Source organism: Lagenorhynchus albirostris, chromosome 1 (assembly GCF_949774975.1).
Source record: "Lagenorhynchus albirostris chromosome 1, mLagAlb1.1, whole genome shotgun sequence".
NCBI classification, from domain to species: domain Eukaryota; kingdom Metazoa; phylum Chordata; class Mammalia; order Artiodactyla; family Delphinidae; genus Lagenorhynchus; species Lagenorhynchus albirostris.
This window is the reverse complement of record NC_083095.1, coordinates 113,223,073-113,242,582: the sequence shown is the minus strand read 5'-3', so window position 1 is coordinate 113,242,582 and position 19,510 is coordinate 113,223,073. Positions and strand designations below refer to the sequence as shown.

Below are 19,510 nucleotides of genomic sequence, written 5' to 3'. Positions count from 1 at the left end.
TACAAGTAGATTTCAAACAGACATTTGGGTAAATGAGTCTGGAGTAGTAGAGATGCCTGAGCTAGTGATATAAATTTGAGAATTATTAGCTTAGAGAAGAATTTAAAGAAATGAGACTAGATGAGTATGGACAGAGAAGAGAAGGGGTCCAAAAAAGAAACGCTGGGTAATTCTAGCCCTATGACATTAGACAAATGAGAAAGAACAAAGCAATGGAGAAGAGAAAAAAGGCAGCCAATGAGATAGGAGAAAAAAGAAGCAAGAGGGGTGTCCTGGAATCTAGGGAAGAAAGGCTTTCCTGGAGGAGGGATTGATAAAATATATTACGTGATACTGAACACTGTAGGATGAAGACTGATGACTGACCACTAGATTCAGCAAAGTGATAGTCACTGGTGATTTTGACAAGATCATTTTTGGTGAAGTGATGGATTAAAAGTCTAATTGGAGTAGGTTCCAAAAATAAGGGTGGATTTGAAGATTTAATATTTAAAAATTTTTAGTTCTCTAAAGATTCATCTATAGATTTAATGCAATCCCAACCAAAATCCCAATAAGAACTAATATAATCTATTAAACAATTCTGAAAAGTAACAAAAAAGGTGGAGGACTAAAACTATCTAATTTTAAGATTTGTTATAAGGCTTCAGTAATCAAGACAGCATAGTAATGGTAAAAGTATAGACATTTGGACAGCATAGAGAGTCCAGAAACAGACCCAAACAAATATGATCAATTGATTTTTTATAACGATGCGAATGAAATTCAATGAATAAGGGATGATCGCTTCAATAAATGGTGTGAAAACTACGGAACATCTATATACAAAAAAATGATCCTGACCCATACCTCACAACTTATTAAAAAAAAAAAATTCTCAAAATGGAACCCAGGATTAAACGTAAAAGGTAAAATAAAACTTTTAGAACACAGAAAAATCTTTGTGACCCTAGTTTCGTCAGTAGCACTACCTGTAAATAGAAAGACTGATAAAGTAGACTTTATCAAAATTAAAAACTTTTGCTAGGCAAAAGATAGTTTTAGAGAATGAAAAGACAAAACACAGACAGGGAGAAAACATCAGCAAATAAAGTACCTGACAAAAGACTTGTATCCAGAATAAATAAAGAACTCAATACTCAACAATAAGAATGAAGAGTGGGCAAAACATTTCAACAGACTGTTCACAAAAGAAACTCAGATGGCAAATCAGCTCAAGAAAGCATGATCAACACTGTTAATTAATAAAGAAATAAAATTAAGACCATAATAAGATATAACTTCATTCCTATTAGTGAAACTGAGCAGGACCCTGTGGGGCTCCTGGTCATGGAAGTCTTTCTCGCCCCAATTTCTTGTTTGTAGGGAATAGACTCCAGCCTCCATGACCCTCCCTGAGTTCCAAAGGGCAGATTAGAACAGTTGCTAATCAGGGAAGGGAGGGGATACCGAGACAAGGGAGGAGCAGTCAAGAAACAATAGTGCAGCCTTGGGGCCAGCTCAGTGGTTCTGCCTCAGGGATACACATAACAATATCTTTAAGTTCTTTATAGAACTAAAACCCCCAACAAATGGAAGATGCCAGCATTCTTCATTCCAGATTAAAGGAACCAGAGAAGCTCTTCAAGAAGGCTACCAGGTTAAAGGAACCACAGAAACTCATCAGACTACCTGAGGCCAGATTAAAGGAGTGCAGGTCCTGCACACACCCTAATCTTACCCGCAACCTAACCCTTGAGCTGTTGCTATAAAACTCCTTGCCAAATACTCCCAGGTAGGGACACAAAGTTTTCGAGGGCAGGACCCCACTGTGTCCCCGCTTTGCCTGGAAAAGCAATAAAGCTATGCTTTTCTACTTCACCCAAAACTCTGTCTCTGAGATTCGATTTGACACTGGTGCACAGAGGCTGGCTGAGTTTTTGGCATCATTAGAATGGCTAAAAAAATAAAATAAAATCATGGAAAATGCCAAGAGCTTTACCAGAAGATGTAGAACAACTGAAATTGGCATTTCTTGTAAAGTTTTACATACATTTACCAAATGACCAAGGAATCTCTCTCCTTGTTATTTATCCAACGAAAGTGAAAATTTATGTTTACACAAAAATATATATATCAATATTTTTAACAGTTTTATTTGATATGACCCCAAACTGGAAATACCCCAAATGCCTGTAGATCATATATAACAAAGAATTACTACTCAGCAATAAAAAGGAATGAACTGTAGATACACTCAGGAAGAAGGCTGAATAGCCAATATGTTACACTACATAGATTATTATTTCATTTACACGATGTTCTGGAAAAGGTAAAACCATAGGGGGACAATAACAGATCAGGAGGTGAGAGAGGGATTGAATATAAAGGACTAGCACAAGGGAATACTGGAGGCTAATAGGACGGTTCTATTCTATATCTTTATTGTAGTGGTGGTTAATACAACCACACATGTCAAAACTAATACATCACTATGACAAAAAGAGTGTATTTTACTGTCTATAATGAGGAGAAAAAGAGAAAAGAAGGAGAAAACTTGTTCAGAAGACAATTCAAGAAAATAAATTGGAAAGAAAAAGTAAAAGGACTATTTTGAAGGGTTTTGGTATTAAAGGAAAAGAAGGATAAGGGTAGTAGCTGTAGAAGAAAATGGAGTCAAGCAATACTTTTAGGACTGGAAATAATAGCACGTTTGGTGATGGGGAATATCCAGTAGAGTGTGGAAGACTGATAATTCAGGTGAGCGAGGAAGATTGCTGGACCACTGTTTTAGTAACTCAGGAGAAGAAATTAATTACATCAGTGGAAGATACAGCTTTTTTTTTTTTTTTTTTAGGAGAACAAACAGCTAAGCAATCATAATAAAAAAAAGAAGGAACAGAATATGGACACAGATGCAGCTAAGTAAGTAGATGGGTGGGTGGCGGGAGCATGTGGTCAGACCTTGAGGAAGCTGTCCAGTAGCTGCTCCTGTTCTTCCAGTGAAATCAGAAGCAAGGTCATCAGCTGGTAGTGAGGGTGGGGGAGGAGGACTTGCAAGTTTGAAATGATTTTGTTTCCTATACACTGCAAGGCTGGTGACTGAGGAAAGGCAGGTATTGAGCACTGTGCTGGCACTCCCCTCCCTCACTCCCATTTTCCTACCCCCCTCAATGGCAATGGCAGGCGTCACTTGTCAATGAGAGCCTGGATCAGTTCTATCACCCTCTATGCACTGTTCCAGCAGCTACTGCCAGCAGATCAGAATTGATGTCAATTCTATTTATGCCAGTCACCTAATTTTACCATGACTTCAAACCAAATGAATTTTAATTGAACTTTAAAGGATGGATGGTTTATATACTATGGTTTTGTTTTCTTTCTCTCTTATAAAATACCAATTTTATTGTTTTAGTGAAGATAATCATGGGCAACTGAAAAGAAGAAAAATAATTATTTCTAATTTTTTCTGTACAGGAATTTCCTGAATAAAAAATCATAAACTCTCTTTCAAAGGGCAAAAATGTTTAGCCCATAGCCTGACAAGTAGTTTTAAGAAATGAATTGTCCGGCTAGCCAAATTATAATTGCAGACAACTTGCTATTAAAGCAGAGAAGATATACCTAAAAAGAAATATTTGCATAGGTTGGTAGGTAACAGTTAATTAAACCAATGGATTAAACAATCACACATATTCCTATATAGACATTCTCAGTGCAGGAAATGGGAGTTGCTACAATTAGGGTAAACTTAAAAGAGACTATTCTCTTGCAATGAAAAAATCGGCAAGACATCTCAGTTAAAATTGAAATGCAAAGTGAACTCCATTTCCATTTAATGTTCTTAGGGATTTTTTTTTTTCCGGTAAGTGTCACGTCCACTCACTAGAGAGCTCTGCTTAAGATGAATTTAACTTAAAACTAAATTTGAGCCAAATGTATCAGAATATCTTAAGTGTCTAGGATAATCTCTTTTTCAACACACATTATGTTGGAAGATTCATTTAGCTCAGGCAAAGGCACCACATCTTAATCAATGGGGATGAACAGTATTGATCAAGAGAAGGGTAGCGCTTCCCTGGTGGCGCAGTGGTTGAGAGTCTGCCTGCTGATGCAGGAAACACGGGTTCGTGCCCCGGTCTGGGAAGATCCCACATGCCGCGGAGCGGCTGGGCCCGTGAGCCATGGCCGCTGGGCCTCCGCGTCTGGAGCTTGTGCTCCACAACAGAAGAGGCCACAACAGTGAGAGGCCCGCGTACCGGGGAAAAAAAAAAAAAAGAGAGAGCAGGGTAAAACCAGACTCTACCAGGGAATAAATGTTATGTCACACGAAGACAGTGACAAAAATAAAAGATGTACCTTCATCCTAAAAAAGGTGATACTTGTTAGCAGGTCAACAGTTGATTTCAGGTCTTGCAATCTTTCAGCATTGCTGGCGGGAAAGTTTTCCTGTTTAATTAGGAAACAGAAAATGGGTAAATTATCAGCATTAAGTCTGCAGTGGCAAATAAACTACAACTTTCTGTGAAAGAAAATGGTAAGTAAACTGTGTAAAATTTAAAAAGTATCACCACAGTATTCTCACAATATTTTTACTGTAAAATATCACAGAAAATAAACAAGTTGGAAGTATTCTTGTCTTACTCTTAGAAAGCCATATTCTTCTATTTATTCCCACCATGTAATAAAAATGTACAAAATAATATCATTAATGCAATGTTATGAGGTTATTCATCCTTGTTTCACAAAATAGGTTTCCTGCTGAAAGAGGGAGGGTGAGCATATATTTGAAAATATTTTTTATAATTTTCTCAAGATGGGTTATTTTTTCCAAAATCCTTTTGGGAAATTTTACATGTCCTATATTTACTTTTAGTCACAAAGAAGCTAAAAGTAAAAAAAAGAAGAAAAGAAGACTGCACTGCATAGTCTCTCCCTGAAGTACTGCAGATTTAAACAAAAAGTTTTTGTTAGTGAAGTCTGGTGAGAAATGTGAGATAAAAATGCAGATGTTCAGAATTTTGAAAGAAAGGAAAGGAAAGGAATTATGAAAATATTAAGGAAACAATTTCAGCATTGAGAAATTTCTCATATTAACGTGCTTTCAGATAGGCTTTTTAAAGAGCCATTAGGAAAACCACAGGTAACTTTTGGGTATTCATGAACTCAAGCAGAGTTGGAGTGTCAAAGTGATGATGAATGAGGCGGCCTCAAGGTCCTTCTTGCCCCCAAATATCATTTTCATTGCCTGTCACAGCAGTTCCCTTCTCATAGTGTTGGCCCCAGTTCCGACATGAAAGGTAAGTTTGACAAAATTTGGTATTGTAACTTCCGGAAATGTGCAGTTAAGCGATCCATCAATAAGAGACTAAAAATTGAATGTAAGAAAGATACATATGTACAAATATGGAAAGATATTTATTATAGAATAAATTGTTAAAGAATGCAATAATTATTACTATAGATTTTTTGGTAAATAAAATTTATAACTAAATTTTTTGGTAACTATTTTCTAAATAAAATTATATCTGTGTGTTTACAAACACAGACACACACATGAATATATTTGTGAATGTGTGAGTTTGTGTGTGTTTCACCTGCAGGTGAAGTACAGAATTGTTGACAATGAACTCTGTACAGCTTCAAAAAACGCACATTGTATTGCTCTAGGAGTGAATTAAGTGGTGAATCCCAGAAGGAATATCAAAAGCTGAGGAAATATCAGCTGGATATCTTAGTAAGAAGGGGTGAGCTTTTAAGATGAGGACTGGGTCACATGTCTACTTCATGAATTAGCTGAGGGCCACTCAATCCAATGGTTATTAAAAGAATTATAAAATTAAACCTGTACATGAGTGCGCACACACCCACACCCACACCCACACACACACAGAGTACTTCACGCTGATGTGGAGCAAGGTACCTAAACAAGAGATGTCTACTTGATTACTTAGGGGACCCGTCTAGTGTGACAGGACCCAAGATTCCAAGATCATTACCTTTACTTTTCCATTACATAGTGGATAACTTTTTTTTTTACAATGTGACAAGAAATCATCTGAGCCAAACACCATGTTTTACCTTTAGGCAAATAATTTTGTACATACCCTATACTTTGACAGGTCAATCCTTAAAGAGTTATGCAACTGGTCCAGTAGTTTTATGAATTTTTCCCTCTGTGAAAAGCAAACACAAAATAGGAGAATGGAAATCAGTGATAATTCTAAATGTAGTCCTCACAACAAAATCTCTCTGAGTTAATGTCCCCATTTGATAGAAAGGACGGTTCAAAGATGTCAGTGATTTCTCCACGATCACAGAGCTGGTATGTGACATAGCAGTGATTCAAACTCAGGTCTCTGACATCAAATCCACTCTTTCCTGTAAGTCACACTGCCTCTCTGTGATGAATGAGACAGTATCCAAAGAGCTGAGTCATGAAGAAAGAGTCCAGACAACTGAATTGCCACTGTACTCCTTCATAGCAGTATGAGTCAACAAGAGAATATAACCCACCCCTCTTCCCACCTCCACACACCACACCACCTCCCCAAAATTAAACTATAGCTTTTTTAAACTTCTCCCACCTATGGAAGGGGGACTAGCTGCTCTCTGTGTCAAAAACAATTTCAAAAAGTATTTTCCTTTTGGTAACGGACTTCATAATGTGAAAGGATCGACTGCCTTTAAAGTATGTTTAAGATTTAGTGCTAAAAAAGTATAAAATATCAGGTCAACAAAAATTACTGATGCCTCCCTCTGATGCTGTATCAGGGATGGACTGACTTCTTCATAGAAGGATTTGAAGATGATAAAGGATAAGAATTAAAACGTTTTGCTGATAAGCATAAGGATATAGTTGTGTGGATTAAATAAATTAGATAAGGTAAAAAACCATCAAAGTCACACATGAAAACTTTACAATAGACAAAGCACCATTCTGAGTCTCCGATTCCTAAATAAAAATGAAAAAAAAAAATAGGGGGATGGTAGTAAATGACTAAAGGCTCCTCCCTAGACTAATATTATGTAAACACCAAATTACACTTTGGAATATATTAGCAAAAGTAGAAATTTTTCCTAGTCGTTTCACGAACAAGTTGGATTTATGGGGTATATAACTCTTATCCCTTTAAGTCACTGATCTTGATGAAATGAGATGAATATTAATGGGAGTTGATAAATTGTTCCTAAGTTGAAACTTCAATTTTCTGAATAAACTGCCTTTTATCAGGTTTATATATCAGTGAACAAAGTTTGAGTATTGACTCTGTGTTAATAACCCTTGTGGAGGCAATGAAGGAGTCTAAGAAATGACCCTTGCCTTCCAGAAGCTTGCTATCTTGTTAGGCAAGCAAGACTCTCCAGTAAAGCTGCCGGAAAATACGATGAATGTCTTAGAGTTTTCTTTCTTACTCTCTATCATACCTTCCTAGGGTAGCAGGTGACCTATGTTGCCCTTGATTAACCCCCATCCTCCATCAATGTGGGTCAGTGGATCTCAATCAAAATAGAAAAATAAAAGAGCTGCTACAATCATCGGTTTAGGCCATAGTAGTTAATCATTCAACGACTGTAAAAATCAATGTGTTTGTGTCAGTCTCTGGATGCTTTATATGACCTCTGTGATCGGTATGAATCATTAAGACAGCTGACATGACCCTAGTCAACCACGCTATGACCCAAATCACTGGCCTTGTTGTGTACAGTGGGACCAGCTGTTCTGGTTGTCTGCCCGATATCCCTTCTTCTCTTCCTAACGGAACCTCAAGAGTCAAATATGTCCTTTATGAAACACCTACCCTCCCAGGCCTCTTTTACTCTAGCAATGGCCATGTAGCATGATTTTGGCCAATGAGATGTATACAGTTTATTAAAGGGGATGGAACCAGCCAGCATATTACCGATGAATTATTATTTAGAAAGATTCTAAAAGAATGCTCTGCAGAGCTGTTGTATTAGTATTTGCTATATAATTCTTTGTTAGGCCTTTTTTCCATTTGCCCTTTGTGTCTCTCTCCTTTTACTCACCTTAAACTCAGATGAGATACTACAAGGTCAAATAGTCATCCCGTGGCTATAAGATGAAAAGCTAAACAAACGGTAAGAATGATGAGGCAGGAAGCTAGGAGCCTCCACACCTCATCCTAACTCTGTCTGCCTACCCTTTCAAAAAATTACAATCCTGAGCAGCTGTACTAGCCCTGAATTCCTTATTACCTTTGGACTTAGGTTACATGGGAAAGAATATTGAGTCAGGTTTGTTGAATTTATTTCATGCAGCTGAACAGAATTCTGACTGATACAGATCACACATTTAGTCTTCCAACCTAGGTCTTCAGTGCCCAGCTGGAAAATTTACATTCCAGAAAAACAGAAAACCGTGGAGAAAACTGCCAGGCATGTTGTCGCTAAATCCCGAACAATATCAGATGATGTGAAATTAAAAGTGTGCTCCTGATAGAATTTTCACAGACATTTTTTAAACAGAAGGACAGCCTGAAATTTTATTTCATTTGCCATACTTCTATTTAACTTGAGTGAGATTGCCTTTGTGAGAGCACAGGAGGCCTATCACCTACATGGTGTGATTTGAGGAACAAGAAAACAGTGCGATTAAAAAATGTTTCTCGGGCTTCCCTGGTGGCGCAGTGGTTGAGAGTCCGCCTGCCGATGCAGAGGACGCGGGTTCATGCCACGGTCTGGGAGGATCCCACATGCCGCGGAGCGGCTGGGCCCGTGAGCCATGGCCGCTGAGCCTGCACGTCCGGAGCCTGTGCTCCGCAGCGGGAGAGGCCACAAGAGGGAGAGGCCCGCGTACCGCCAAAAAAAAAAAAAAAAAAAAAATGTTTCTCGAGGGACATGCCACAATATCTGAAACTGTCACGTTATTCAGTTCTTTGCATTTGGTAAGGACTACATATGTCTGCTATTAGGGGCTAAATCTATAATATTAACATTAAGCATTATCTGTTATCAAGTACTTAGGTGTAATTAGTTGACAAGAATAACTCTAGACCAGGGGTCAGCAAACTGTATGTAAAGAGCCAGATCGTAAATATTTCCAGCTCTGTGGTCTCTGTCACAACTATTAAACTCTGCCATTGTAGCGCAAGAGCTTCTATAACCAATATATAAACAAACGAGCATGGTTGTTTTCCAATAAAATTTTGCTTATGGATACTGAAGCGTGAATTTCATATAATTTTCATGTATCACAAATGACAACTTTTGATTTTTAAAAACCATTGAAAAATGTAAAAGCCATTCTTAGCTCATGAGCTGTACAAAACCAGTTGGTGGGCCAGTTTTGACCCATGAGAAGAGGGGAGACTTTGAGTAGGGGGAGGCAGTTACTACCCCACAAGGACACTCTTAGCAAGTTTCCCTAGGACACTGGGAACCGTGGAAGGAAAAGCTCTTATAAAGAAGGTGTGTAAAAACCTCTGCATCATCTGCAGCTTCTCTCTCCCATTCCTTTGCTTCTCAGTATCTCAGTCCAGCAGCAGCAGATTTAACCTGAAGCTAATGATGCTTAAGCTCTCAGGGTCCTCGCTTGATTCAGCTTCCCTGGGAGGAGCCCTAGCTGCAAGTGCAACCTGCTCTTAGGTTTTCATAAATTTACAAGAATAGGATAAAATTATTCTGACCTGAACCAGCAAATTATAAAAAGTTTTTTCCAGATCATATCGAAAGCAGCCATTCTTTAAGCAGAACAGAAACATTTCAAGTAGAATTAATGTGTAAGCTATTTTCATAAGTTTTTTATAATTTAATTAATGCTAATCATATGAACATACTGCAAATACATTTGCATTTCTTGTTGATTTGAGATTAATATTGATACCAATAGAGATACCAGAAAATTATAAAATGCCACTGAAACAATGCTATCAATGACACACTAATTAATAGATGACATAAATTCAAAGAGTATATAAGAAGTCATTTAATAGGTAAACTTGAAAAGCACTGAGATATTACTGTTCACTGAGCATGAAAACCTAACGTTTCTCTCAGTCTGACTAAACTTTAGACAAGCTTCTTCTTGACACTAGGTCCTAACCTCCCTTTTTTATTTTTAGAGCATTTTCTTTTCTTTTTTTTTTTTTGCAAATTGTTTTAGACATCATGTTTTTTTTTTTTTTTGCATTTTCTATGATTGTAAGCATTTCCTGTCACTTTATCAGAAAGTTCGGGTTTCCCAGGGATTTGGAAAAGGAACACATATGTTGGGGGGCATGGCTGTGTGATCAGGAGGAAGTGCTGATTTTTTAAAATTATTATATAAGTTTCAGGCAAACAGTATTATAATTTGACATCTGTATACACTAGAAAGCAATCACCACCACAAATCTAGTTCCCATCCATCACCGTATAGCTGAATCGCTCTCTGATATACATTCTATCTCTCCCCTCTGCAACATTTCCTCTACAGAGTGACCTTTCTAAATCAGAAATTCAATCAGATTCTACACGATGCCTCAAGAATGAAGTCCAAACATCTGAGTGGGCATTAAACGGCCTCCGCAATCTAATATCGATCCAGTAACACAATGTTCCCTTATATTTCCATCTTTTATTCTATCTGCACTATTCACTAGGCAGGCTACCTTACACACACTTTGAACTTAATTTTGTATCTTCTCCTTGTCTTTACTTCAAAGACCTAAGGTAGTTTTCCTTCTACCTCTTGGACTTTGAAAAATACTACTCATTCCTAAAAGCACTGTTCCTTTTGGCAAGCTTCCATGAGCCTCTGAAGAGTATCCATCACTTTCTCCTCCTCAATCTCAAAGCAAATTTACAAGTATGAACTCCTTTGACACTTATCCCATTTGGGGAGTGATTTATGGTTACTGTTACACATGGTTAGGTGACTATCCCATTAGAGTATAAGACCCAGAGAACAGAGGTAAACATTTATCTTTCAGTCCCTCTACTACCTGCCATAGTGCCTTAAATGAGGTATCACATAAATATGTCTTCAATGAACAAGCAACCAAATAAAAGAATACCTGTAATGAAAAGGAAATATTTCTTAGCATACTTGTTTTTGCAGGGCACTGGCTATGTCAGAGGGTATCTATGCTCAAGAAAAAATTGAGCTAAACATCAATTTTACTAATAATTTGCTATTTGTGTCTTAAGATAACTAACTAAATAAGTTTCCTAAGGACTTTTCTTCAAAGTTGAAAAACTGACCCCCACCTCATGGAGTTTTCTTCCTTTCCAACTCTTGCTCTACCCACGGTGTTTTCAACACCCATGGAGATGTTTTATCCAATCAAGTTCTTTGATAATCTTGACTCCCAGCAATCTCTGCATTCAAGGGTGTGCAACAAAACCATCTCTCCAAAAGAAAAAAGCCTTGATTTTTAGCATTTGACAGTTTTCATGGTATAAATACTCTCAGTATTTCCAGTTTCAAGATGGCTGTACTCAACAACCAGCCTGCAACAGTCCTAAAAATTCAGCAATCACTGCCTGTTAGCAGGTACAAACTAGCTCCAGTACACCACTGTTTTTACACTCAGTTTTCAACAACCTACTCCTAGAGATACATCTTGGACCTGAGGCTTCCCCCTTTGAAATCTTAACTACATGGATGATGTTCCTACCCAAATCCTTTATCTCTGTCTCTATCATGGTACCACTTATCAAACCTAGATCCCATGGTGAATCACTTCAACTTCCTTTTGATAGTGTCACCTATATGCTAATTCCCTAACCCTTCGATCATCTCTATTTTGTGTGTGGGGGGGAAATTTCAACCTTCTGCTATATGTTACTACATCAGAACCTGAATGCTGAGAAATTCTGAGAAAAACTCACAGCCACACGAATTGTTATAACAACAGATTTATGCTAGGAATTCCTCTTATGTGATCCTGAAGCATTTGTCTTTCTATTCCCTTCCCTTTTTCCAGCCTCCTCTACCTTGTGCATCTCTATCATAGCCCTTGTCTTATATATAAGCATTTCTTGTCCTGTAGACAACCACAGAGAAGATTAGGGAAATATAGTATGATTCCATCAACTTTTCACTCCTATATCACAAGCTTAGCATTCTCTGCAAGGACTCACACACCATTTCCTCAAATTTCAGAATAGGAACTTGTCCTTTCTTATTCCAAAGAATGTCCCTCCTTCCATCCTCTTGACTACATTTACTTCTTTCTCCTCTGAGATGTTATTATATCACTTATTCTCCATCTGATAAATTTGCAGCTTCATTCTTGCAGCTAGTTCCTGTCCTAACAATCTATAAATATGTTAAAATTTATCTTATTAAATAATAAAAACTTCTACCCAACCACACAGTAAAAGTAACATCTCTTTTTTCATGGTAAAACCTTCTTACTCTTGACCAATCTCTCTCTTACCTTCTCATTCAAGTTCCTTAACCGGTTAGTCTCTATTTCATCACCCACTTTCCCTCTTTTAATCATTATTATAAAATACAAATACAATATAGAAAAATGTACAACTTTAGTATAAAGATGAATACAAAACAAAAACAAGAAAATATTAGCTGTAATCCCACCAAGTGGCTACACTATTGGCATTTTGGCACATTTTCTTTCAGGCTTGTTTCTAAACCCGTATATATGTATGTATGTATGTATGTATGTATGTATGTATGTGTGTGTGTGTGTGTGTGTGAGAGTGTGTGTGTGTGTGTGAGAGTGTGTGTGTGTGTTCAATGTTGGAATTAGATTATATATAGATTTTCATATGTATATATTTTCAGTTGTCATTTTTTAATGGGCATTGCTCAATTATATACACTTTTCTTTAAAAGCTTGATTTTTTAACGACTGCATTATATTTTAGGGAATAAATGAACCCTAATTGACACAGCTATTCATACATGCCATTCATTGAAGATCACTATGAAATTAGGCTTTAACCTCAACTGCTTCACTTAGCAATGACCTCCTAACTGCCAAAGCCAACAGGCTCATTCCTTTCGCCATCTTACTTGAACTTTTTGCAACAGCTGACAATGCAATATATTCCTCTTTTCTTAAAATATTTTTACCTTGTCTTTAATAACGTCAGATTTTTCTCATCATTTTTACCCAATTTCTCTAATCATTTTCCTCAGCAAACTTTGCTTCTCTCTCATCTCCACACGCAATGGTTCTGTTCTTTTCACTTTATTCTTGAACATTTTTCATCCAAAGCATGACTTTAAATAACATTTGCACACAAAAAGTTTGGATTGGAAAGAGTAATGATTTCCTTTTCTTAAATATTTGTTTGTTTTACAGTCCTCATAGGTAAGAAAACTTTTCCACTGGTTTATTTTTTGAGATTCAAAAATGTCTGGATTACACCTTTGGGAAAGATAAAAAGGGGCCAATGTAATAGTGTTCCTGCCTGATTCACAAGTGACAGTATCAACTTCAGAAGTCAGGTAAATAAGAACTTCAGGCCAAGTGAAGGTGGGAAGCTTTATACTTATTATATTTGACTGAGCAACTAGCATTATTTTCAATAGGTAGAGAAAAATTTAGTCAAATTTACACATCAAATCACTAACTTATCAAGATGTAGTTTGAAGAAAGATTTCTTTTTTGACCCTGTCCTACAATACGTTATTTGATTTACAAAAGTGAACTTTGTTATAACTATGTTGCTACTGAAACACTGCAAAGTAGTGAAATCAATCTGGCTTCTCTTCTTTGGGTCAGCATGAAGTAAAGGAGCATACTATCTCATTTTCCTCCAGGTAGCTTATATGGAAATTAGTCATATAAACACATCTTCTTTCTCAGAGGTAGAAAGGCTCAGTGTTCCACAAGGTTGGCTTATTCTCTACAGTATACCCAGGCAGAATATTAAAAGCAAAACAATTTCATGAGGTTTTTATAACAAAAACTGTTCTATGATCTGGTGATGGTCATAATAGTATTTTGTTGAGCTGACTAGGGAATTTTCTTTGGTCTCAGCTCTTACAAGAGCCAATCTGTCTAACAACAGTAGAGGACAGGCAGGAGAGATGAAATCCTCATACCTTATATTTATAGAGCACTTTCAACTCTTACAAACTAGCTTATCTTTTACTTCATTTGATTTTCATCTTAAATTTGAGAAACATGTCAGAGCAATAATTTCTACCCTCATTGAACATATTGAGATATTGAGGCTTGAATGACTGAACTGACTTGTCAAATTTGAATACAAACTCAAACCCCATGACTCTTAACCCAGATAGTATTCTCTTCTACCAGTATTTATTTTGACTGTCGTTAAATAACAATCAGTTTTTCTTTTAATTCATTCCAACTCATCTCACATACTTCACATGTGTTTTCTTTTAAATGAAAAGGACAAGAAAAGAGTAAACATAGCACATTTTTTCCCCTATTGGCTTTACACCCTTTTATTAGCTGGGTCTCATTTGTTTCTACTTTATGACACACACCTCAAAATTTGATTTCTAACTACATGATCAATAACACAAATCTATTCAGTGAACCGATTTGGAAGTGCAGTGAAAAGAGTAACTATGGTGTCATGGAAATCACCTTCCTACAATGGATCTTAGTTTCCTCCACAAACAAATGAGTACAGAACTACCTGTCTCACAGGGTTATTGAACAGAGCTACCGCCTACCAACTGCCCTGGTGAAAACCTTGGGAATCTTTCCAGGCATCTTTCCCTTTCTCTCACTGTTCACATACCTAAAGACAGCAAGTGCTGTTGATTCTATGCCCTGAAAAGCTCTGGAATTTGTCCTTCCTACCCCATCTCCACTAATTCTCAGTTTAGAGCTTCACCACTTTACTGGAATTACTGTTTATTTATATCCTATTTCTAGTCTTGTCAATTTCAATTGAATTATGCTTATGGAGAATGGGTTCCAGCACCAGGTACATCAGATAGATACTTGAGACTCCTTAGGATCCTGCATTTTTACTTTTCAGTGTGTTCTTGATGCATTTGATTGTCAGGTGGACAGTTTTAATTAGATACAGATATTTTTCTTGGCTTCTTTATACACCTAACATTTTTTTTACTTAGATGATATGGCTTTATCCATCAGTACCAGTAGAAACCAATAGGAAGAGCAAATGGAACCCAAAAGCCTCCAGAGAAGCCAACTGTGCTCACATTTACGAGGGAATGATATCTTCCATGGTTAATCCCAAATTTGCTTACATGGAGGATTTTCTATAAATCCTAGTACTCTCACAAAACGTATGTTTTCCTCCATTGGAAAAGCCATTCCCGATATGAAGATTTAATCTAATGAAGATACCTACTGGCTGTCAAATAAAGGTATTTCACTGAACATGTTTCAAATAAACTTTAAGCTTTAGTCTATTACACTAAGAGATACTCCTTAGGATGTACATTCTGCAGTAAGATTCTAAGAATATCTGGAATCCAAAGCTCCTTGAAAATCTAAGTCCCATAAGTTATGAGGAATTTTCAAGTTCAAAAAATAATACTTACACCAAAGTTGGTAGCGGCAAATCGATCTGAGGCAGAAACCTGTACATTTGTTGTAACAGTTGTGTGAGCATAGAAAGCATTTATATTTGCCAGCAAGGTACTCATTACAGCAGGGACACCGGGGCACATGTATTTAGAAGACAGACATGAAAAGTGCCTGCAAGACAAAAACATTAAGTGCTTTAAAAAGAGAATCTAATTAATTCACATAGCAGTGTATCCTCTAACATCAGCAATTAAGTAATTCCTCTACTCTATGAAAAGGAGAGAAAACTCTTACAATTCCTAATTGAAAGAGAAAGCAATTTCAGCCTTTTAAAAACTTCTCATTCACAAATGTGAAGTGGCTTAATTAGAATGTGATTTGCCACAAGGATATGTGCATAATTTCTTTCAACTGGGAATGTTGTGTGTACACACAAAAAGTGCAATTTCCAGTGGAATCTAACACTGTCGAAAAGCAATAATCCAGGAGTTTCCCTTTCTCTGGCAACTCTGTCCTCAATTACTTCAGCTCTTGAAATGTTGAATTGCATCCAGAATGTTCTTTCACACTTGTATTCCTCTCACACCGATAAGGTAAACAAGAGGCCCTCCTTTCATTGCACACTGTCTGAACAAGTCAACTTAACATCTGACCTGAGTCCAGTTTGTGAGCTTTTGTTATTAAGGAGTATCTTCCACAAGCAGTTTTGTTTATTGAGGTTTTGCTAAAGCCAGAATTTAATTAAGCAAACAAATGAACAGCGAAGACAAACTGAATTATGCCAGCTTTATGCTTAAAGACCATTTCTTTCAAACATTGAATAACAGTATCATTTACAGACATCAGAAGCATCAAGTGTTCAATTCCATTACTTCTCTCAGGAAAATTTGTTTCATTTGAATTCTAACAAAAGACTTAAAAATTGAAAGCACAACTTGTGATAAAAGTGAAAAGATAAAATACCCATGGAAGAAAGAAATTTTCATTACCTAATCTGATCCCATTTTGCTCTCATATCTCGGTAATTTATCCAACACCAAGGCATCTCTGAATTTTGTATTATTGAACACAAGCATAGAATGTACCCACATAAATAAATGCTCCAAGTGGCAGCTCAAAAGAAATGGATGGAGGTCCTGGAAATGCTGCTTTTCTTAGACTTTAGCCAGGCCACTCATCTAACTTCGATTAGCTAATAAATGTAGGCTAAATTTTTTTTTTTTTTTTTTGCGGTACGTGGGCCTCTCATTGCTGTGGCCTCTCCCGTTGTGGAGCACAGGCTCTGGGCACGCAGGCTCAGTGGCTCCGCGGCATGTGGGATCCTCCCGGACTGGGGCACAAACCCGTGTCCCCTGCATCGGCAGGCGGACTCTCAACCACTGCGCCACCAGGGAAGCCCTAGGCTACATTTTTAAACATGGATCTTTGAGGATCATGAAGAGCAAAGTATGCCATGAGAGTTACATGATCTGTGTGATGTAACCGTGGAATTAGATGATCACTACTCTCTTCTTTTAGGTAAATGATGCATATTTTGACTTTATTATACACTACTTATAATTTATATCTATTAAGAATACCATAAGTGACATAAATATATTAAAAATAGAAATTAAATAAAAACTAGCATATGGTATCACATTTCTTTCTTTTTTCATAACTGTCAAATAATTAGATTTGTTAGACCGAAGTCAGATGTCAAGAGATATGGAATATGCAATGCCTAAGTGGGATAGTGTGGGAGATGGCAAAAGGGAAGTATACATACCTAGGTGGGAACAAGAGATAGACAATCACCAACTGTCAAAATAAACTGGTGAGGAACTCAAAGACCAGAAGTTTATTTTCCTCAGCATGCATTATCTATTTAAAGAGATTCTGGAGGTGACCAGAATGAATAATCTTGTTCTTGGTTTTAAACCAGAATTAGTATTCTCCTAATGCAGGTGTGTTACTTAGTCCGTACTGCTTGCAGCTGCCACCCTGTGATTTTTGTTGTCCGGTAAGAGCAGTAGCAACAGCTCAGCAGGTACTTTAAGTAGAACAATGGAGGAACATATGAATATTCTGCTTAAGGCGTTCCACGGTGTGAATTTGATAAGTGAAATAGCAAGTTCTATTCTGAAGATGATGCAATTATAAGGCATCTTAGGGAAAAATGAGTGCCATATGGGAAGACCAGGGATATCAACAACCAAGCTTTGTCTGTTTTATACTTTGACTTGATTCAGCCAATATCTTAATGACGAAAATGCCCTATGAAACTGTGGCTTTGCAATCCCAATGCAATGTTTTATAACCAAAATGAGAGGTTTAACAAATAATTTGTTAGATATGAAAATTTATGGGTAATATAGGCAAAAAGCTATGTAAATAAATGTAATTTAGAGTTTCTTAGTTTAATGAAATATTTGCTATATGTTTATAATTTAATGTTAATACATATTATTCATAAACAATTAGAAAACAGGAAAATAAACTGCCATTCACACTGCTGTTCTCTAAAATATAAATTCAATTTATAGGCAAATAGTATAATTATAATACTTTCTCTTACCAGAATTGATGAAAAATAGAATTATAATTGATTCTATTGTTTTTCTACTCTTTAACCTTTCATTCATTTTTTTTTTAATGTTAAAGACATCTGGGCAAAGTATTCTCCCTTTAACAACTACACATCTACTATATTTCTGGGACTATTCTTCCTGATAGGGATCTTGAGTTGCTTAAAACATGGTCCTGGTGTAAAAAATTAATGTATACCCTAATTGAGAGGCATGAACATTGAAACCTCATTTTGTTACACAAGAGAAAGTGCTGTTACAGAGGTATGTAAGGGTTTGAGTGGGCCATGGGATGGAGGAATGAGGCCTGGAGATGGATGGCAAAGGTCCAAAGGTTGAGTTGAGTCCACTAGTGGTGAACCTAGTATAGGAGAAGTCAGAAGGAAACATCTGAGTCAAGGTCTAGAGGATGAGTGATTATGTAATGGCCATGGTAGAGTGGAGAGTTTAGTGTCCCTAGAATTTACTTTGATAGGTATTTACTGAACATGTCTGAAAGCCAGATACTCTATTAGATACTGGGTATACAGTAATGAGTTTACTTACAGATTAGTGGGAGAATCAGTGACACAAGAAATGTAATACAATTTTGAGAAAGCTATGAAAAAGAAAAGCATAACAGTGCTATGAAACACCAAATTAGAGTGTGTGTATTGTACCCTGGTGGTGGGGGCGCTGTCTAGGAAGACTTCTTGAAATGATGCTGGGCTAAGAGTTAATGTATGACTAAGAGATAGCCAGAGCGAGCACAGGGCTTGCTATTGCTGATAGATAAAGAATATAAATATTCCAAAGGAATGGAATAATTAAAACCAAGGCACAATGGAAAGAAACAAAATATTGTTTACAATGAACCCTAGCAATTTTAGGCTGGTGGAGCCCAAATTTCCAGGAGCACATTCTAGACCATTATATGACCAGAGGCAAAGTGAGGGGTATGTATGATAGTCTTGTGCAATATGGTAGGCAAGTTGGACCTATTATATAGGTCAGAAGATTTTTTCAAACAAAACTCAAAACTCAAAATCTTAGAGTCAATATAAGTGAAAAATTACCTCCAACAATCTCTCATTGTTTACATGGGGTAGGAAGTGACATCATCAGAGTTGAGTTTAAAATAGATTTGGTGGGAGGGGATTTTAGGAGGATGGCTTAAGGAAGGTGAGACTGAGAAAAGAGTCCAATTAGAAGGCTATAAAGGGAAGAGATGATGGGTGTCTGAACTAAGGCAGTAGCTGTAGAGATAGGGAGGAGGGAATATATTTTAAAAATATTAAGAGAGGAAAACTGTCAGGACTCGGTGCTTGATACGGAGTGAAAGAGGAGAAAGAGAAGTGATGAAGTTCCAAGGCTTCGGTGTGGAAGACTGGGTGAGGGGTGCTTCTGCCCAGTGAGCTGGGAACTATAAAGGAGAAAAAGGGGTTGTAAGGTCGGGTCACGTGTCCAGTCGAGTTTGAGCTTAAGGTGCTTGTAGGATTTCCATAAAGTAATGTCCACTGGGTTACTGGA

General features: G+C 37.0%; 1 protein-coding gene across 2 annotated transcripts in view; it reads right to left on the bottom strand.

The window, feature by feature from the left end:
- Positions 1-19,510, bottom strand: part of UNC13C (unc-13 homolog C) — a 598,728-nt gene that overhangs the window by 276,110 nt on the left and 303,108 nt on the right. For both annotated transcript variants that reach the window (XM_060169334.1, XM_060169325.1), the window contains 3 exons: positions 15,449-15,605; positions 6,087-6,155; positions 4,339-4,428 (listed from right to left, as the gene is read on the bottom strand). In XM_060169334.1, coding sequence (XP_060025317.1) covers positions 4,339-4,428; positions 6,087-6,155; positions 15,449-15,605 — 316 coding nt within the window. The remainder of the gene's footprint in view (positions 1-4,338; positions 4,429-6,086; positions 6,156-15,448; positions 15,606-19,510) is intronic.